The 22594-nt window shown below is 38.4% G+C and overlaps 1 protein-coding gene across 1 annotated transcript in view; it reads right to left on the bottom strand.

Moving 5' to 3' along the window:
* The window catches only part of LOC104422938 (L-type lectin-domain containing receptor kinase IV.1), a 29096-nt gene extending 19319 nt beyond the window's left edge, over nucleotides 1-9777 (bottom strand). The window contains 3 exon segments of the mRNA XM_039317701.1: nucleotides 9246-9308; nucleotides 9400-9625; nucleotides 9703-9777. Of these exon segments, the coding sequence (XP_039173635.1) occupies nucleotides 9246-9308; nucleotides 9400-9625; nucleotides 9703-9777 (364 nt within the window).
* Between the last annotated feature and the right edge of the window lie 12817 nt (nucleotides 9778-22594).

Below are 22594 nucleotides of genomic sequence, written 5' to 3'. Positions count from 1 at the left end.
CCCCCCCTCTAGGTGTTTATACTAGCAATATCAATTGGTATCGAGCTGTGTACTTACTTTATTTGAAGTGTTTTACTTCATAGTAAAAGATCCATGGCTAGTATGCTAGCACCGGGCTGATGGAAGGGCAAAGCAATACCAGACCACCTTACTTTGATGGAAAGGATTACAACATCTGGAAGAACAAGATGAAAGCTTTCCTACGATCAAAGGATCCTCTGGAATGGGACGTTGTAGAAAAAGGAATTACTCCTACCACTGCATCAGTCTCTGAAAGAGGAAAAGAAACTGAAGAATCCAGTGGAATGTCTCAGGAAGAAATAACCAAGAGACAGACACTCGATGCAAAAGCAATTTATTCCTTATATTGTGCTTTATCACCAACTGAATATAATAGAATATCTTCTTGTGGTACATCAAAAGAAGTTTGGGACAGATTGCATATCACCTATGAAGGAACAGATCGAGTGAAGGAAACAAGAATCAACATTCTTCTCGGTCAATACGAAGCCTTTAGAATGAAACCAGGAGAATCAATATCGACATGTTTAGTCGTTTTTACAGATATTGTAAATGGTCTTGAAAATCAAGGTCAACCAACTTCTGATCCCATGAAGGTAAACAAGCTACTGCGTGGACTCTCCAAGGATTGGAATCACATAAAGACATCGATAAGAGAGACGCAGAGAATTATGCCACTATCTGTTGATGAGCTGATTGGAACTCTTCAGTCCTATGAAGTGGAAATGATCAATGAAGATGAAGATCCAAGAGGTAAGAAATCCATTGTATTAAAATCAAATGATGATTATGATGTTACAGATTCTGAAGAAGATATGGACGATGAGGAGCTTGCTCTCATGATAAGAAGATTCAGAAAACTAAACAGAAAAGGAAGAAGGTTCAACTCAAAGAAACAAGGCTTTCAAAGACAGCAGACCAAGTCTGTTGATGATAAGGAACCAAACAAAGATGTAGTCTGCTTTGAATGCAAGAAAAAGGGACACATCGGACCCAACTTGTCCTCTTTTGAAGAAGAAGAAAGGAAAAGCTGAAAAATTTCGAAAAGCTCTCAAAGCTGAAACCCGGAGTGATACCGAGTGTGAAGAAAGTGATAATGAATATGCCAATCTATGTCCGATGGCACAATCGACTCGGACTGGATCGGACTCGGGATCGACTCGACAAAGGTGAATTTAAGGCAAGTAATTTTAAAATTCCTGTCAAAGTTTCTAAATATATTGAGGAACTATGCTTTAGTCTTAAGACTTCTCTCAAAAGTATTTCCAAACTAAAAAGGAAAACTCAGCTCTAAAACAAAAGGAAAATGTTTTAGCAGAAAGAGTTAAAAGTCTAGACTTGTCTGTTTCCAATCTTAAAGAAAATGAAGAAAATCTTTTAAAAGAAAATGCTTTTTTAAAAATAGACTTATCTAATATATCAAAGAAATTTTCTATGGGATCTGAAAAACTTGAGAAAATTCTTTCAGCACAAAGACCTTACTTCAATAAGTCTGGTCTAGGTATGACAGAAGAAACAATTCCCTTGATTGATTTTCTTAAAGTAAACGAAAGAATTAAGAAAAGGCTTTCGAGTGAGGTTTACAAAAATCACTTCAAGAAAGTCTTTGTAAAACCTGTAGGTAGAAATGCTCTCAGATGTTCTAAGTGCAACAGTCAGGATCACTTTGAAAAAGAGTGTCCTATGGTATGGAAACCTATTAAGAGAGTATGGGCTAATACTGTTTATCTTACTAACACCAAAGGACCCAAGAAAATTTGGGTACCAAAGAAAGCTTGAGACTCTTTGTTAAATGCAGGTCTCCATCAAGAAACAGGTAAAGTGGTATCTTGACAGCGGATGCTCAAGACACATGACAGGAGACTCAAATTGCTTTATAAAGCTTGCTCAAGTAAATGGTGGAAAAGTTTCATTTGGAGGAAACAACAAAGGAAGTATTGTGGGATTTGGAACCGTGAAAATTGGAACTCTCACAATAAGTAATGTTTCCTTAGTGGAAGGACTCAATTACAATCTTCTCAGCATTAGTCAATTGTGTGATACTGGTTTCAAGATCTCCTTTCAAGAAGGAACATGTTCCGGAATCGTAAAGACTCTACTCAATCTTTTAAGGGTCGAAGACATGGAAACATCTATCTTCGGATGTGAAACCAAATGAATCGCAATGTCTTATCTCAATTCAAGACGAAGCAAGCTTATGGCACAAAAAGCTTGGACATGTCAATATGAAGCAATTAGCCAAAATCTCATCAAAGCGACTTGTTCGAGGTCTACCAAAATTGCCATACCAAAAGACTGATTCATGCACTCCATGTATTCTGGGAAAACAGGTAAAAAATTCTTTTAAGCCAATAAATCATGTCTCTACTAATCATGTTCTACAGTTGCTACATATGGATCTCTTTCGGACCAACCAAAACTCGAGTATTGGGGGTAAGAAGTATTGCCTAGTAATTGTTGATGATTACTCCCGTTTTACTTGGGTATATTTCCTTTCAAGTAAGTCCGAAACCTTTTCGTATTTTGAAAATTTTGCTAAAAAGGTTCAAAATGAAAAAGGTTGTGTTATCTCTAGTATAAGAACAGATCATGGAGGTGAATTTGAAAATCAAGATTTTACAAAATTCTGTGATGAATCAACTGTAAGCATATGTTTTCCTCTCCGTATACTCCTCAAAGAAAATGGAGTTGTGGAAAGAAAGAACAGATCTCTTCAAGAAATGGCTAAAACTCTTTTAATTGAAAGTAGAATTTCTTCTCGATTTTGGGCGAAGTCATTTCAAACAGCTTGCTATATCATCAATAGAGTTTTCTTAAGATCTATTCTTCGAAAACCCCTTATGAGTTATTCAAAGAAAAGAAGCCTATTGTTTCATACTTTCATGTATTTGGTTGCAAATGTTTTATATTGAAAATGCAAAAGATCGAGTTGGTAAGTTTGAAGAAAGATCGATGAAGGTATCTTCCTTGGATATTCTATATCAAGCAAAGCTTACAGAGTCTATAACAAGAAGAGCCAGTCTGTAGAGGAGTCAATGAATGTCAAATTTCAAGACTGAATGCATGATGAATCAAGTCAGACTCATCAAGAAGAATCTGAACCTACTTCAGACCCTCCAAAGTCTACAACTCAAGAAGCATCTCAGACTCTTGAAAACCAGCATCAGGTTGTTAGTGAAGATCCAAATAAAGAAAGAGATTATCAACCAGACAAATCAACAAGTAACTGGAAGCATAAGTCCAGTAATCCCAAAGATCTTATAATCGGCGAAATAAATGAAGGAATTCGCACTGATCCAAAAGGCGAGAAGAGTCTAGTGCTTTGTGGCACTCGTTTATGAAATTGAACCAAAGGGCATAGAAGAAGCTTTATCTGATGAAAGCTGGATTGAAGCTATGCAAGAAGAACTCGGATAGTTCAAAGATAAATGATGTTTGGGAATTGACATCCAAACCAAAAGGAAAAACTGTTATTGGAGCCAAATGGGTGTTCGAAACAAAATGAACGAGAAAGGAAAAGTCGTACGAAATAAAGCAAGACTCGTGGCCAAGGGATATACGCAAGAAGAGGGAATAGACTATGATGAGACTTACGCTCCGGTGGCAAGGTTAGAAGCTATTCGACTATTACTTGCGTTTGCTTGTTATAAGAATTTCAGGTTATTCCAAATGGACGTCAAAAGCGCCTTCCTAAATGGATTTATCCATGAGGAAGTTTATGTGGAACAACCGCCGGGGTTTGAAGACCCAAAGAAGCCGGACTCGGTCTTCGACCGAAAAGGCTTTGTATGGTTTAAAGCAAGCACCTCGGGCTTGGTACGACAGTTAAGTAATTTCCTATTACAAAATGGTTTTGTCAAAGGTAAAGTAGATACGACTTTATTTATCAAAAAGGAAAATAAAAGTTTCTTACTTGTTCAAATATATGTGGATGATATTATTTTTGGATCCTCCAATGAAAGTCTCAGGCAAGAAATTTTCAAAGTCTATGCGGATGAGTTTGAAATGAGTATGATGGGAGAATTAACATTCTTTCTTGGTCTTCAAATAAAACAATTGAAGGAAGGAACTTTCATTTTTCAAGAAAAATATGTTAATGATCTTGTCAAAAGGTTTGGACTGGAGAATTGCAAAAAGACCGACATACCAATGTCAAGTTCTTTAAAGATAGACAAAGATGAAGAAGGGAAGAAAGTTGATCAAAAGCTGTACAGGAGCATTATTGGATCACTTCTTTATCTTACTGCCTCTAGACCTGATATTTTGTTGAGTGTTTGCATATGTGCTAGGTTTCAATCAGATCCTAGAGAATCCCATCTCAGTGTTGCCAAACGCATCATAAAATACGTTGCTTCATCATCAAGCATCGGTCTTTGGTATCCTAAGAAGGGAGACTTTAAACTTCGGGATATTCGACGCAGATCTAGCCGGTTGCGAGTTGATAGAAAGAGCACTTCAGGGAACTTGCCGCTTGCTTGGAAGCGAAAGTGTCTTGGTTTTCAAGGAAACAAAGTACCGTGTCTCTTTCAACAACAGAAGCAGAGTATGTAGCTCTTGGAAGCTGCTGTTCACAAATTCTATGGATAAAACAACAGCTAAGAGATTTTGAAATCGAAGACTCATGCACAGAGATTTATTGCGACAACACCAGCGCTATCAACCTCACCAAAAATCCAATTCTCCACTCAAGAGCGAAGCATATAGAAATTCGACATCACTTTATTAGAGATCATGTTCAAATTGGAGATGTTTCAATTCAATTTGTTGACTCAAAGAATCAGTTGGCTGATGTACTCACGAAGCCTTTAGAGAAAAATCAATTTGAGTCTATACGGACCAGGACTCAATATTTTGAGGTATGAGGATATCAAAGTCTAAAGACTTTCGACTCGAGCTTACAAGACTTTATCAACAGTCTTGTCTCGACCTTCGACGTAAGTCTTTCTCTCTCCAATCTTATCTTGAAAAGGTACGATCTTCGAGACTTGTTTAAATTGTTGCTATATTTAATTGACGTAAATATTGCATCGATTCATTTTCAAAAGGGAAGTTATTTTGAAATAGCTATTTTTTGCGGATAAAGACAGTTATTTTGAAAAGGCATATTTTTATTTCCTTTGTGACGGTTCGTTTATCCTTCTTTTTAACCGAACGAGCACCGTCGATTTCTCTTCACTTTTCTACTCACTTTTCTCTCAAAAAACCTAGAAAGCATCGATTCTCCATTCCCGTTTGTCTTCTTCGCTAAATCTTCAAAAAGTTGTCATCTTTTCTAGGAAAATCAAGCAAAGGAATCTTCCAAACATTGTTAAAGATGTCATCTTCGCGAAAGTCCTCAAGAATCGCAAGCAGGGGACCACAGAGAATGAGTGAGGGGCCTACGCACTTCGATCTTACCAAGATGAAGTTACTCCCATCAGCAACCGAGCCCACAACATTCTCGGCAGCGTCATTCTCCACCATCTAGTCCTCAAGGCGTTATTGATCGGCATCGGGAAGAAATCATCGAGGATGCGGACCCGTAAGAGTTCAAAAGCCCGCTTTTATTTACAAGCTATATCGTGCTTTAAAAGGAATTCGTACTCCTTTGAACTATGTTGATAGTTTTGTTAAAGAAAAAGGATATAGGAATCAGTATATTTTTCTGCGAAAAATGGAAAGTTTGGGAATCGCTCGTAAAGGGGTGGGCCGAGGAAACCCTTGCGAATATCCCAAGTGATCCTCGTGGACTGGGGGCCAAATCCTGTAGATGGGAATGATGATGACAATCTGTTCAGTCTATTTCAATCGAAAATGGGTATTGCGGCTGAAATTCAAGGAAAAAGGGAGATTTGTTCGATCAAAGGAACAAAAAGATCCGTACTCGAAATTGTTGAAGCGTGGGGTAATAAACCCTAGAAGTGTGGACTTTGATTTTTCGGATCTTTGTGAAAGTGAACTTAAGGGAAAAGTTCAGTATTCTACAACTTGAAAAGTTCTCGCTCGACTCAACAGAGGCTTATCTGAATTGATTGCATATTTCTATTCGAATCTTAGTTTTTAGATGCGAATAGATTCTCCTTCAGTGTTAAAGAACAAGATTATGTTGTGGATATGAATATGCTGGCAGACGTGTTAGAAGTTGAAAGAGGCAGATATCAACCGATTAAAGTTTCCATTGCTCGGGCCACACTTGAACTGGTGAAGGACAGGAGAACAGAAGAGAAGATCACCTACTCAAGGATGAATGCATTCAACATCTTGCTTCACAAGACTGTGATTAATTGCCTTCGGCCAAAATCAACTTCCAAAACCGATGTTTCAAGCTCGAGGCAAAGTTGATGTATGCCATCCTCTCGTGGAAAGAAGTTTTCTCTCCTCATACTGTCATGTTTCACATGTATAGAGCAGTGATGAAGGACAGAGGTCAACTCCCTTACCCAAGCCTTGTTACGAAGTTATTCAGACATCTGAATATTCAGCCTCCGCAAATCTTTTGTGTTCGATCATGCGATCATATGGTGGTAGAACTGAAAATGGTGACCAAAATGCGTTTGAAGGAACTGAGCAAGGAATTGGAGAAATTCAAGGAGAAGACTCCTGCCAAGTCTCATCAACTCTCTTCTGCTGCTAAGAGAAAAGGGAAGGAGCCCATGGTTGCTCCATCAAAGAAAAGAAGAGCTCTCCTCGTTGAGGATGAAGATGATGACGATGACATCACCATCTCTGCAATGGCTTTGAAGAACTTAAGTCGTCCTATTCCACAGAAAGAATCGGAACAAAAGACGAAAGAAGCAGAGGAGAAAGAAGAAGAAGAAAGAGAAGCAAAGGAGAAGGAAGAAGAAGAAAGAGAAACAGAGCAAGAAGTAGAGCAAGAAAGATCTGAAGAAGAAAGAAGAGAAGTAGAACCTGAGGAAATCTCTTCTCCACCCGTAGGCATGAAAACAGGGGAGTTCGGGAGAAAGGAGTGACATCTTCATTTCCGAGATGAAAGTGAAGGAGTCGATCGTTCGCCCGACCCAGAAGATGTTTATGCATCTCAATTTCCAGAGGAAGGTCATGAAGCTTCATTGCCCAACCTGCGAGATTATGCGATCCACCATCGTGCCGCTTTTACTCCATCGAACGAGCGAAGCAAGTACTCGGACCGATAATGGAGCAGATTTTCGCGAGAATCATGGATATTCTCTTGGAGATGAAAGGTCGATTTATGCCTTGGGATGCGAAATTCAAAGCTTGAAGAATGAAGGTCAAGCTTCTTCCCGTTCATTAAATGAAAAGATGCAAGCCCTCTCTATTCGAATCGACCAATGCCAAGAGTGAGGAGGTTGTCCAACTGAAGGAAGACTTTAAGAGGCTGGAAGGCATTGTTCAATCTATGGAAGATTTCTAGCTTGTCCGCGTTCCCAAGCAATATTGATTTCATCTCATCCTTTTTAAATGATGACAAAAAGGGGGAGAGATGGATGATTTGAAAACTTTCAATCTTTTTAACCGTTTGTTGGATTGTGTTTAACTGTCTGTTTGTTTTTGACAGACTTTGACTTTGTTTTGTGTCTGGATAAGAACTGCCTAGACTTGGATTTGACTGCTTCTATTTATCAATATTGATATCTTATGAATGGCTTAATCATATATTGGACTAACCTATTTTCTGTGGTTGCAGATTCTAGTGTTATTCTATTAGCCATTTATTTCCATAAGATATGCATATGTGTTTGAGAAATGTTTTGCAGGTCAAAGTTATCCAAATCTGTAGGAAGGTTTTGTCACCATCAAAAAGGGGGAGATTGTTGGAGAAATCCTCGTAAAGAGTTTTGAAGTTGACAAAATGTATCCATTAGTCTAGTCTGAAGGTCTGCAGACTCTGTTAGTTAAAGTCTGAAGACTTCCGGACAGCCAAACTCAAGACTCAAAGGCTGCGTTTGGTCGTCCGGATTTCTAAACAGGATAGGACTGGATAGGATAGGATAAGAAATCCATGGATTTCTTCATATCCCATCAACTGTTTGGTAAACTACGGATTTAAAGTCGGATATCCTCATATCCTATCCAATCTACCGTTTGGTGAACTACAGATTTAAAGTCGGATATCATCATATCTTATCTAATCTATCGTTTGGTGAACATTAGGCAAGTACAAATTTGCAGCTTTAATATTTACAAAATCATCCAAAACAATATATCTTTTTCAAATTAACAGATTTTCATCGAATTTCATGATTACGCATCGTAATAATCTTTTCGTTCCTTTGAATTAATCTTTTGGATACCCCTTCAACATCAAACGTTTTTAGAATAACCTCAATTTTAATATATTCTTTACCCAAACAATAATTAACTTTACCCAATATATATATATTCACTTTGAAACATGAATTCTTTTTCTCTCTTACAAGTTTTCATTCGTTTCCATTTTGTTGTAGGTCCAGTACCAAATTAAACAAATGCCCAATTAGAACAAAGCATAAAGTCCAAAGTTCATTTTTTTTTCCAGCAGTATATGCGAACTATCTTGACTTAAGGCTTCTTTTAAGTTCATGGCTAGGTTTTTTGCCAAAGAGACAGAGAAACTATTTATGAAAATAAAAGACAGAGGTAAAGAAACATGGTAGAAAATTTAATGATGGAAGATAACGTGGTAGAAAAATTTAATGATAGAGACAGCATAGTGCTTCAAATTTAAAATGATAAAGTCATAATTCAAACATTATGTAGGAAATATATGTCTCAATATGACAAATCAGCACCATATTACACATGTCTAATAGAAATGGGAAAAAAAAAACATCTTATAACGCAAGTCTTGCAACAATGGAAAACAAATGATTTTTTTAAATAATATAAAATCATACAACTCCTCCATGTCCTCGACTTGCATTCCACTCATTAAACATTTGTACTGCCAAATTTTGCCTCCATGTTGCCCAATGATCCGACGGCTCGACAACATCAATTGTTTCCACATCTTCAATAGTGGTAGCAACTTCATCTAACGTGCCTCGATTGGATCAATAGCCATTTCTCTTCTTATCAAGTTGTGCAGAAGGCAACAAGCTATGATTATTCGACCTTGCGTTCTAATTGGATAAAAAGATGGACTCCTAAGAATAGCCCACCGTAACTTAAGTAGACCAAAGCATCTTTCTATGACATTTCTAGCTTGAGAATGCTTCAAGTTGAAGTACTCCTCGGGTGAATTTGGTGTATGACCTTCTGTCCACTCGATAGATGGTATCGAGTACCTCTATAAGGAGCAAGAAAGCCCTCCCCATTTGTGTATCCAGCATCTACAAGATAATAATTACCTAATAACAAATGATGATATTATTAATTGTCTTAGAACCTGTAAAACCTACAATACATAGAATGCAATATATTGATAAAGGCTTATCTTACCAACGGGGATCTTTAAACCATTGGGTTTAACTATAGCATCTCGAAGCACTCTAGAATTTGCTGCTGAGCCTTCCCATCCAGGTAAAACATAAACGAATCTCATATCACGTGAGCAAACTCCTAATACATTGGATGTAATCTCACCCTTTCTATTTCGGTACCTTGGTTTATCAACCTCTGGAACAGGTACCCTTATATATGTGCCATCTAATGCTCCTAAGCAACCCTACAAACATAAAATTAATAAAATAACATTCTCTTTAAAGTATTAAATTAGTCCATGAAATAGCATAACAAACATACCTTAAACCACTTCCATCTCTCGTCGGCATATTCCTCTAGAACCGGTTCAGGTGAGACAAGAAGCACACTATGCATTCTTATCACTGCATTTAAAACTAAGTTAAAATACCTACTTATTGTCTCCCCAGACCTCATAAATCTGAACTTGATGACTCGATTTTTCACGTGATGGGCAAGTATATGTAGAAACATGGCCATTTGTTCTTCTATAGTTACAAGTCCATCTTCTTTTAACCCACCAATTGTACGTGCCAACTCGCATAGTAGAGTAAATGTACGTCTATCCATCCTAAATTGTTCCACACAATTCAAGTCATTGCTCTTAATAAGGCGGTCAAGGTGATCTAAACGAGCTTGGATTCTAATAAATGTCCGATCCTTCAATATATGCTTGCAGTAGTGCCTTTCAGCAGCAGTGGACACTACTAGCATATACATCATACACAAAAGCAACATTTAGCGGCTCATCTCCTCTAATATAAGAATGGTGAAAATTTCATCTCTATCATTGTGATCCATTTCTAATGAGAAAAAAAAATAACATTAGACAAGTACAAATTAATAGGTTAGATAATAGAAAAAATATATAAAATAATATCTTTTTTCAAATCAATAAATTTCAAGGAGGTTCTCCTTCCTCCTTGTAGTAAGGGGAAAATCCTTGATCTCGTGGATTTGCTTCAGCTGTTTTTCAAAGCCAAACTTCCAAGCATACCTAGCGAACATTTGGGTATATAATTCGTGCATTCTCACCACTCCCAAATCACTCCCACAGCAATTGTTTCATGGTATACTAGATAGAGACTTCGAGCATTGAAATATGCTAGACTAGGTTTTTGATCTATTAAGAAATATTCTAAGCTTCTTCTGTTTTGGGTATTTGCCCCTTTCCTAACTAGATTTCCCCCGATCAAGTTAATGGTATCGTGAAAACAATCTCTAGAATGAAGATAGGTGTGATGTTCTCAGTTTACCAAGCGCTGCACAAGCTATTTCACAGCCAAGAATCTATTAACTTGCGACATGTGCATATTGTTATTTGCAGAATTTGCATTAGACATCACTTCCCTAAAATTTATGAAGTGAAAATTGAGAGCACAAACACGAAAAATATCCTAGTGCAGAGAGATTTTTTGCATATCTTTACATGGTTGGTGTCTACATGGGCACATCTTGCTTTAGAAGCACCTAAAAATCTCATGCGCGGTCATCATGGGAAAGGCGTTGGGGGAGGGAGGGGGGTTGGAGAAGGGAGAGAAAAAGCACCGGCAAAACAGGAACAATTGCAAATCTTTTTAGTCAGCCACCATAGGAACATTGTTGATTCTCCACAATTACTTAATTATCTCAGAGAGAGAGAGAGAGAGAGAGAGAGAGAGAGAGAGAGAGAGAGAGAGAGAGAGAGAGAGAGATGCAGTAGCCTTGGAAATCTGGGTATTGAAGAACAAAACCAAGAACGAACAATTCGCGTTGAAGATATCTAATATTTTGCACAAAAACAGAAAAGGCCTTTATAAATCTACATATTCAAAACTACCAAGAAGACGATCTCCAATCAAGCAACAAAAAAACCTAGAACTAAAATTCTGACCTACGTAAGCTGAAACATAGATGAAACAGGAAAACAATCCACAACTACTTTAGAAATCAACGTTAGAGAGAGAGAATGATTATTTACCTTTGAAAATTCGTCGCTTTCATAAAATTTCGATGAGAATCGAGAGCGAGGAGAAGGCTTCAACGTCGATACTTTGGAAACAGAGAGTTGTCTGTGGGTGAACGACGGAAAAGAAAAAAAAAGCGTAGGGTTTTATGTTTCGGATAAAAGAAATCCTATCCGACCTTATCCCACCCCCCCCTCGGATTTTTTTATCCGGTCTATATCCCTTCTATATCCGACCTTATCCTATCCTAGACAGCTTCCAAACACGGGATAGGATAAAACATATCCTATCCTGGTTTTTATCCGGTCGACCAAACGCAGCCAAAGTCTATCCTCATTGACAGTCTCTGATCCGTTGAAGAAAGGTTATCCCGAACTGGATGTTTTGTTCAGGATTTAACCTTATCATCTGGAGAAGATCTCGTGGCTAGGAGAAGACGTATCAGAATCCTTTGATTGATCAAGATTGATTCAATGACTGAAGATTCGATGATTGTCTAAATATTATTGGAAGGTTTTGCTTATGGAAACCAAGATCCTGATTGTATGGGCGAACATGATTGATGGGCTATCAACACGTTCCTTTAATAGCTCGAACGATCTTCCTAATTGATTCCGTCCAACGGGTAGATTGGAGGAATTCCTTTGGAAAGTGCCAACGGGTATGATGGCATAAATGAGTATATAAGGAAGACGCTCTTAGTTGTTTAAGATAGAGTGCGCGATAGAAGAATTCCAAAGTCTGAAGCTCCTATTTGTTTAGATAAATCTCTTGAGCGAATACTTGTATACAAAAGAGAGTCTATATTTGTGAGAGACCTTGAGGAGGTGTGATAGAACATCTACACTGTGGAATCAAGGCAAAACTGTGCTGTAACTTCTCTTTTGATCATAGTGAAATCCAGCCGGTGGGCTGTCAGTGCGGAAGAGTGGACGTAGGCATGGAATAAGCCGAACCACTATAAATCCTGTGTTTGATTTTCTCTTCCTTACTATCTCTACCTCGATCGTATTTCAATCTGTTAAGAATTGCTTCCGTATTTGAGAAAAATTGTTTGTGCGCCTATTCACCCCCCCTCTAGGTGTTTATACTAGCAATATCAGATGTAATTGAGGTATGTGTATGTTATAAAATTTACATTTAGACTTTGTTAATTTTGTGAAAAAGAATGATTTAAAAAAGATTTTCCTAAAAGTGATTGTTTGCATTGTTAAGAATAAAAGCTAATAAAAAGTATTTTCAAGATCAATAATAATTTATATATAGATCTTTTTGTGAACGATGAAAATTTTGTTTGTTTTTTTTAAGCGATATAAATAATCATTTTGGGGAAAATATTTTTCAAATCATTCACTGTTTGCAAAACGAATGCATCTTAAGTTCTTTCATGAGTCCCATTGGATGCCATGGCTTGTTTTTTGAAATTTGTGGTGAACACATCTTAGTTTTTGGTACTTGTACGAGAAGATCATCACCCACGTTACCAAATAAATTCTAAATGAACAAAGAATATCAATAGTGCTTGAGGTTTTGGAACCTAACGTCAACCATCCTTATCTGGTTCAAGAGCTATTAGTCGCATCTACCAAACCTGTGAGGTATTTGCTCTCCAAGGCTTATTGTTAGAATAATATAAAATTAATTGTTGAAGATTTGAGCACATGGAATTTGTTGTTAGTATCAATTAAAGAGCCTTGATTTATGGTGGGTGTCAAAAAGGAGAAGAAAACAAATCGGTAAAGCATAATTTATGGTAGGCGCTTGGAGAAGGTTAAAGACCAAAATGGTATAAGCATTTAATGAGGAGAGCCACTCGAGCAAGAAAACAAAGAATGCAAACAAAGTCTTTGAAGAAATTCACCATGGATTGCTACACTTGTCTTCATGCATTTATTGTTTGTGCATTTTTTTTTTGATTCGTTGACTTTTGTTGTTTCATTTTAATGTCTTCAGAAGGAGTGTCAAAGACTTTATGTGTGTGTTAAGTTTGAGTGTTCTGCTATTAGAGAGAGATAGAGGGTGAGCATTGTACATTGATTGAAGCCAGTAGAAAAGTATTCTAAGAACAATCTATGCCTCCAACTTGTGCTTCGTTCTGAATTTCCAAAATCACCATTAATTTTTTGATTCCAACATTTGGTATCAGAGTCATAAATGACATCTACCAGTTCCGTTTAATTGCAACTTCCAAAGTTAAATGGAAAGAATTTCAACAATTAATCCATCTAGATGAAGGTTCACTTGAAATCATAAGATTTGTGAAATCTAGTTGAAAATAGCTACACCGAAGTGGCTGGTGTTAAAGCATCTAAAGCTTTGTGAAAGAAGGAGAAAGATGCTTTGGTGGAGTCCCAGAAGAAAGATCAAAAAGCATTGTATGCCATCTTTCAAGCCATGGAGAAAATGATATTTGGAAAAAAGAAAATATCTAATGTGGAGAATGTGAAAGAAGCGTGAGATATTTTGCAAAAATCCTACAAAGGTGATGATCATGTCTGATGAGTGTGGCTTCAAACACTTCGAGGTGATTTTGAGTCTTTATGCATGAATGACTCTGAATCAATTTTTGTATATTTTAATCATGTGCAAACCATCATTAACCAATTGAGGGTTAATGATGAAAAATTCCCAGATATACGAGTTGTATAAAAAATATTGAGGTCTTTGATTGGAAGATTTGACTACACTATTGTAGCAATTAAGCAAGGGCAAGATGTGTCAACCCTAACATTTGAGCAGTTGATGGGTTCATTGTGCTTGCATGAGCAAAAAATAAAACAAAAGTCCATTGGTTTGAATCCCGAGAAAGCATTACAGGATCAGGTCACTCCATCAAGTTGAGAAGGCTATCAAGGCAATCAAGGCAATCAAGGCTATAGAGCAAGTTAAGGTAGATGTGGAAATTCAAATTTCAGTAGAAAATATAAAACACGTGACAAATCAAATGTCAAGTGTTTTAAGTGCAATAAATTCAGACATTACAAATTCAAATGCCAAGCAAAGGTGACTTATGAGCGGGTGGAACACACATTCCACCGATGCTGAAGAATATATGGTACTAGCATGTAACAAGAATGACCCAAGTACCATAGACACCGACATATGGTTCTCGGATAGTGGTTGCAGCAACCATATGTCTGGCCAAAAGGAGTTATTCTCATAGTTGGAAGAGACGAAATTCCCGTGATGAGCAAAGGTAACATTAATATCAAGTCAAAAGATGGTACTAATATTACTATTGTAGATATTTACTTTGTGCTGGGACTTTTTAGAATTTGCCAAGTGTCGAACGACTTTTGAAAAAGGCCACAAGGTTCATATTGAAAATGGAGTTTGCACCATCAAAGGTGTATAGAGCAAGTTGATCATGATAGTAAAAATGACGAAGAACATCATGTTTCCCCTGACTCTTCAAATGAAGAATCTTGAGTTTTCAAGCAATGATGAAAGACAGCAACTGGTTATAGCATCTCTGGTTCAGGCATCTAAATTTTCGTGGACTAAAATTACTAGTCTAGAAAAAGATGGTGATTGGCATGCCATTGATTGACTGTCCATATCGTCCATGAAAAGAATGTCTCGTTGGGAAACAACATCAAGACTCTTTTTATTTGGAAAAAGCTAGAAGAGCAAAACACAACCTTGGAGTTGATACATATAGACATTTGTTGCCCTATTAAGGTGGAATCATTCAGACAAAAAGGTACAAAATAATTTTTATGGATGATTTTACCAGAAAAACCTGAGTATATTTCTTGAGAGAAAAATCTAAAACTTTTGGCAAGTTTATAGAATCTAAAGTCTATGTTGAAAAATAGCTAGCTTTAATTAGAACACGTTGAGATCATATAGAATGGGAGAATTTACCTCAAATGAATTTGACAAATATTGTAAAATTCATGGAGTTAGACGTCGATTGACTACCAGCTATATTCCTCAACAAAATAGTATAATAGAAAGAAAGAATATGCTAAAAGCGAAAAATTTACCCAATAAGTTTTGAGTGAAAATTGTTGTGTTGTATTTGTGCTGAAGGTGTCCAACAAAAAGTGTTCATAGAAAAACCCTATAAGAAGCTTGAAGTGGCAAGAAGCTAGATGTTGCGTTCCAACGAGTATTTGGGTGTGTGGCATATCCTCATATGGCAAATGAACGGAGAAGAAGTTGGATGATAAAAGAGAGAAGTGCATCTTCGTTGGCTAGAGTGACACAACTAAGGGCTATAAGCTATATAACCCAGTCACTAAAAGGATAATCATTAACAGGAATGTCTAGTTTTTGGAAGACAAAGCCTAAAACTAGAGCCAAAAAGTTGACCAAAAAAGCATTACCATTGAAGATGAACCATTGGAGGGAGATACTGAAAAGCCTCCATCATCTTCAATAGGTGGTGCTTCTTCTTTGTTGTCATCCGACTGGTGACACATCTTCTTCACCAATGGCAACTTCAGAACCACCATTACATTGTTCACAGTGATTACAAGAGACTCTAGCAAAACTTAGGAATTATGTGGTCGTAAGAGACAATGACAGTAATAATGATGAGATCACTAATGAAACTATGGTAAATTTTTGTTTATTTGTTGAATGTGACCCTATATTTTATGATGAAGCATCTGTAAATGAGAAGTGGATCCAAGTAATGGCTGAAGAAATCTACTCCATTGAGAAGAGTGATACATGGACTCCCGATAAGAAGCCCATTGGTGTTAAATAGGTGTACAAAATGAAGTACAAAGCTGACGTTAAGGTGGACCATTACAAAGCCAAACTGGTTGTAAAAGGCTACGAGCAAAAGTTAGGTATTGATTATTTTGAACTATTTGTGCCAATGGCCCAAATGGATACCTTTCGATTGATCTTAGAACTTGCAGCTCAAAACTATTGGGGGATCCAACCCACCCTATTGGTGGTCGCGTGGTTTGCGCTTTGCTCCCCCTCCCCCGGCGGTAAAGGGAGCGGGTTCAAATCCCCGCGGTCGCTTGTGCGACTCACCCACGGTCGGGTCAAGTGGGTGGGCTCGGTTCGCCCCGGGTTTACACCGCTGGCTATCGGCTATACGACGGTTCCTGGGTCACAAAAAAAAAAAACTATTGGGGGATCCATCAAATGGATGTGACATAAGTATCTCTTAATAGTGTCATTGAAGATGAAGTTTATGTGGAGCAACCATAGTGTTATAAGAAGAAAGAACATGAAAACCAAGTTTACAAGTTGAAGAAGACATTGTGTGGGGCTAAAGCGAGCATCTTGTGTGACATCCTGAAATTCGACCCTGTTTCGATAAAGTGAAATGGACGTTTCGTTGGCGTGCCTATGGTCTTTTTCTCTGAACTGATCACTCACGAGTTCACCAACCTATTGGGTAAAGCCGTTAAGGGATGTATCAACTATAAAATCCCTAAAAGCTACCTAATTAGTTGGATTGAGCTAAATTCACGTCTGATCGATTTTTAACCACGAAATTGAACTCGATTTCGGGAATCGAATTTTAAGCGCGTTATAATTCTTATTTTTAGGATCATGTCTCATCGCTCGTCAATTTATTGACTGGTCCGAAATTTCAATAAAGAAATTATCGGAAGAAAATTTGAAGCCCGAAAAGAAATAGATTGAGAAAGAGAAAAGAAAAGAAAATAAGAATAAGTGTTATTTTTATTTTATTTCTCTCTCTCTCCCTCTCTCTTCTTCTCTCTTTCTTTCTCTCTCCTCTCTCCTCTCCCCTTCCCCTCGTGCGAATTCCCCACCGCCTATTCTCTCTCTCTCCTCCCTTTGACCGGTCAATGCATATCCTCTCCTCTCTCTTCTTCCTTCCCGCACACGACAGAACCAACTTCTTCTTCTCCTTCTTTCTTCGCGAGCGAACCAAAACCAGAAGCTACAGCTCTGTCGCCAACCGTCCCGCCGCCGCACTGCCGCTCGCACGCCCGCAACGGCCGCCCGCTCGACGCCGCGCGCGCCCAGGCGTGCTTCCCCGAGCGAATCCGCTCGGCCCAGCCCTGTTTCGCCCCTGTTCCGCCTCGACCAGCCCTTGTCCGGCCATCTCCGGCCACCGCCCAACCCCGCCGGACCTCCCCCGCGTTCCCCTCGCCCTCCGCCGGCTTCCCCTCGCCGCCCTAGCCGCCGGAGCAGCCCCGATCAGGCCCGTCCAGCAAGCCCACGGAGTGGGTTTCAGCGACTTCGGGCCCGCTTTTGGGCCGTTTCCGGGCCTCGGATTCGTGAGTCGCTTTGGGAACAATCGTTCCTCGCGTCGCCGCCGTCGGATTGATCCGATTTGCGGGCGATTTTGTGAGTAATCTCACTAATCCTGGATTAGTTGGCTAATTATACTTAAGGTTAAGGTTGGTTTAGATTTAATTAATTATGTTTAGGTTGTTAGATTAGAATAAATTAGCAATTATTAGTCAATTGTGATGCGATTTAGATAAATTGATTGTGTAATTAACAAGTAGACGTGGTCTACTAATTATTGGAAGTGCCTCGGGATTTTTCCCGACCCTTAGTGGGCTCCAATTAGGCTTTTCGGGCCTAAGTGGATTTTTTAGTATTTAAATATTAATTTTCGGAATTAAATTAAATAATTATTTATTTTCCGAAAATTCAAGGGAGATGGTTCGGAACCGGAAAATTATGCTGATGACCGTGGTGAAGTCCGTTTATTTAATCGGGCTTTATTTTGTACTAAATTGAATTTTTAATATTTATTAATTAATTAATTTTCGGAAATTAAGATTTTGGTGGCCGACGACTGAAATCTCGTGCTGATCGTCATGGTGCAGCCCATTTATTTATTTGAGCTCCACGTTGTATGGAATTGAATAAATTGTGATATTTTAGGGATTTACCCTAAATTGATTGAAATCGATTGAGATTGAATTATTGATTAGTGATTGGCCAAGTATGTTATTCAACATTTATAATGCTTTGTTGAGTTGATTTAATTATTTGAATGAGAAATCGTTGGGCATTGGTTGTCGGTATTGAAAGAAGATTGGTAACCACTTGAAAGAGGACACGTGGGCTCGGTGAATTGGAATGTCACCTGGAAAATGCACGTGAGTTCAGTGGTTGAATATGTCACCTTGGCGAAGAGGTCGCCTGAGAGAATGCACGTGGCTCGGAGACTCGGTATGTCGTCCTGGAGAATGCACGTGGCTCGGTGACAGAGTTTGGCATCTAAAGGGCACGTGGCTCGGTGATCGATGCGTCACTTTGGTAAGCGAGTACCTTAGAGAATGCATGTGAGCCCAGGCATCTAAAAGGACACGTGGCTCGGTGATCTGATGCGTCACTTTGGTAAGCGAGTACCTTAGAGAATGCACGTGGGTCCAGTATTCGGAATGGCATCTAAAAGGGCACGTGGCTCGGTGATCTGATGCGTCACTTTGGTAAGCGAGTACCTTAGAGAATGCACGTGGGCCGGGTATCGTAAAAGGACACGTGGCTCGGTGGCTTGATGTACCACCTTGGCGAAGAGGTCGCCTTAGAGAATGCACGTGGGCCCGAGGTTTGAGGCACGTGGCTCGGAGACTTGGGAGGTCGTCCTGGAGAATGCACGTGGCCTAGCTTTTAAATATCCCACGGTGGGGATTGAATTGTATGACATGTAATCGACTAGTTCGATTTGTTGGAAGCGAATGGCTATTTATTGTGAATTGTACTGACTTGCAGGTGGGATCAGAGGCCAAGGTAAGTCCTCTGCCCTGTGCGTGTTTAGGCAGCCTGTAGTATAATAGTTTATCTAATCGGGCTTAGTGGGGTAGAACTCGTTGAGACGTAGTCTCATCCCAGTTTGGGGAAAACCATTTCAGGACCCCGCTGAAGAGCTGAGGAGGAAGAATCCGAGAAAGAGAACTCGAAGGTGAGATCTGAAGAAAAGGATTTTTGGAAGAAGAAGACAATTCTGAGAGGGGCCTTGAGTACGGCCTAGTTCATCTAAGTTTCTGTCTTCTTTTGAGATCTCCGTTTTGATGTGAATAGTTATGAAGTGATTTATGGTTTGTATAAAAGTTTGGTTATAAATTTCAATATGAAAAATATGGCCCTGCTTTTCTATCCCATCGTTTTATTGTCTGGGGATTTTAACTGCTTCCGCATGTGCTTAAAAATGAAAGGGTCGGCGATACATTGTCCTGGGATATCGCATTATAAAATCGACCAAATAGAAGGATGTGCACGTGCCCGAGGATCAGGGCGTGACATCTTGTGCTGGTGCATGCGGATCGAAACATACCTATTAAAGCATGGTTTTCAAAAGTACCCATATGAGCATACACTAGACAAGTCAAATACTAATGGTGACATAATAATTGTGTACCTTTATGTTGATAAATTGATATTTACAAGGAGTTGTGAAAAAGATGTTTTCTAAATTCAAGAAGGTTATGACTAGCCATTTCGAGGTAACATATATGGGATTGATATCTTATTTCCTTGGACTTGAAGTGAAGTCAACAAGTGATGACATATTTATTTCACGGCAAAGATATGCTAATGATATTTTGAAACAATTGAAAATGGAATCACTCAAACCAATCTAAACCCCTGTGGTGGAATGGTTGGAGCTAAAGAAAGAAGGAATAGGCGAACTAGTAAATCCAACTTATTTCAAAAGCATTGTTGGCAGCGTGAGATATTTGGCTTCTACTAGGCCAAATATTACCTATGGAGTGGGAATTATTAGCATGTTAATGGAAAAGTTGTACCAATTACATTTGCAGGCAACATAACTCATAACCATGGAATTGACAATTTCAGTCTAGTGGGGTATACAAATAGTGATACTAAGACTCGAAAGAGCACTTTCAAATGTGCTTTCTTTCTTAAATTAGGAGTAATTTCTTGGTCCTCTAAAAAACAGTAAGCAGTTGCACTCTTGATACATGGCATTAGCTTTGGCAGCATGTCAAACAATATAACTTTGTAGGATGATGTGTGAATTAAGACATGAACAAACAAGTCCTATCAAAATAATGTGTAACAATAACTCAACTATTGCATTAGCTAAGAATCCAACTTTTCATGGCAGGAGCAAACAAATTGACATCACGTATCATTATATTTGTGAGTAAGTCAAAGATGGTGGGATTGAACTAAATTTCTACAAATCAGAAGATCGAATTGCAGATATTTTGACAAAACCATTGAAGGCGGATTTGTTCAAAAAATTAAAAATGATGCTCGGTGTTGTTAAATTCAAAAATCAATTTTAAGGGAAGGCTGTTAGAATAATATAAAATTGATTGTTGAATATTTGAGGATGTGGGATTTGTTGTTAGTATTCTTTAAATTGCCTTGATTTATGGTGGGTGTTAGAAGAAGAAGAAGAAAATGAATCGGCCAAGCACGACCCATGGTAGGTGCATGAAAAAGGTTGAAGACCAAAATGCTATGAGCATTTAATGAGGAGAGAGCTATTCAAGCAAGAAGACAAAGAATGCAAACAAAGTCCTTGAAGAAATTCACCATGAATTGCTACGCTTGTCTTCATGCATTTGGTGTTTGTGTGCTTTTTCTTTTTATTTGATGGACTTTTGTTGTTTCATTTTAATGTCTTCAAAGGAGTGTCGAAGACTTTGCGTGTGTTAAGTTTGAGTGTTATGCTATTATGAAGAGATAGAGGGTGAGTGTTGTGTTTTGATTGAAGCCACCAGAAAAGTATTTTAAGAACAAATTCTCCCTCCAACTTGTGCCTCGTTCCAAATTTTCAAAGTCACCTTTAATAGAGCTAAGCAAGAAGACAAAGAATGCAAACAAAGTCTTTGAAGAAATTCACCATGAATTGCTACGCTTGTCTTCATGCATTTGTTGTTTGCGTGCTTTTTCTTTTTGCTTTATTGACTTTTGTTGTTTCATTTTAATGTCTTCAGAAGGAGTGTCGAAACTTTGCGTGTGTTAAGTTTGAGTGTTCTGCTATTATAAAGAGAGGATGAGTGTTGTATTTTGATTGAAGCCACCAGAAAAGTATTCTAAGAACGAATTCTCTCTCCAACTTGTGCCTCGTTCCAAATTTTCAAAGTCACCTTTGATTTTCTTGGTTCCAACACATATCTTTTCCACAACTTTAGGGGAATCAACACACGCACGTACGGAGAGAAGACAGGCAAATCAAGGAGTTCACCGAGCCAAATAGAGCCATGAGCAGAACCCGCACAGAACGGAGGCTAGAATTGCAAGAACTAGACAAGACCAATCTTGATAAGGCCATCAATACCAGCCAGAGAACGGTTAGGGAACGAAGGTTGGGGTTATCGAAATCAGACCAGAGGGCCAAATTCAAGAAGTATGCTCGAGTTCCGACGACTTCCATCAACTGCGGTAGCGGTGACTTTGGGAAAATGGTCGAGGAATTCAGCGGAATCCATTCGGCCGGCTTTGAAAATGAAGTCAACCCTTGTGGAGTTGGATTCTCGCAGTTTACTTTCCTTTCAGATCCGTCACGTAGCTTGCAATTGTCGAGACGGGTACGTTCTTTTTAAATAGCAAAGACCAAATCACAAAATTGATAGATAAATGATGTAGTTGTATGACTTATTTACTGTTTCTTTCTTATAAATTTATATTTCCTCAAAGCTTGATCGTTCTCCCATAATCTTTTTGAAACGTATTGTTTGATATTGGAAATGTTTCTATAATTGACCGATCAATTAAACTTTATAGATGGGAAACAATTTGATAGGATAAACACAAAATCTTGGTGCAGCCCAAGAAAACCTCTTGTACCTGCCCCAACGCTCCTAAATCATACATCGTTTCTGTCTGTCTAACCGAGTTCATCCATAAACTATTCGTTCGCCCATCCACGAGGCATCCGGGATATGGTTGTAAATGTCTTTTTACAGAAGTAAAAGAAAAAAAAAGCCACTGATAAGAGATATTATTGTAAGGAAATATACTTGGAAAAATATACCATCTATGTAATTATTTGTGTTGCGTGATCATTTCTCTCTCTCAAGAATATATTCAGAGTCTACACCCTCAATGCAAAGCAAGTAACTTGGCTTTTCTTTTGTCCTAAATCTCTTGTCCTCGTCCTTGGTCCAAATTCATCAGCCACGAGAAATAGTGTCCAGGTTTCTTCAGAAGGTATGTACATGATTCACGTTCTTCTTTCCCTGACTGCAATTATATCAGGGTTAACATGGTTGGTTGGCGATGTTTTTCGTTCCAGATACGACTACAGTTACGAAAAAAGATGCAGGAACCTTTTTACCTCAGGAAAGCGGATG

The sequence above is a fragment of the Eucalyptus grandis genome, chromosome 7 (genome assembly GCF_016545825.1).
Source record: "Eucalyptus grandis isolate ANBG69807.140 chromosome 7, ASM1654582v1, whole genome shotgun sequence".
In the NCBI taxonomy this organism is placed as follows: domain Eukaryota; kingdom Viridiplantae; phylum Streptophyta; class Magnoliopsida; order Myrtales; family Myrtaceae; genus Eucalyptus; species Eucalyptus grandis.
This window is presented reverse-complemented; position numbering and strand designations above follow the sequence as displayed.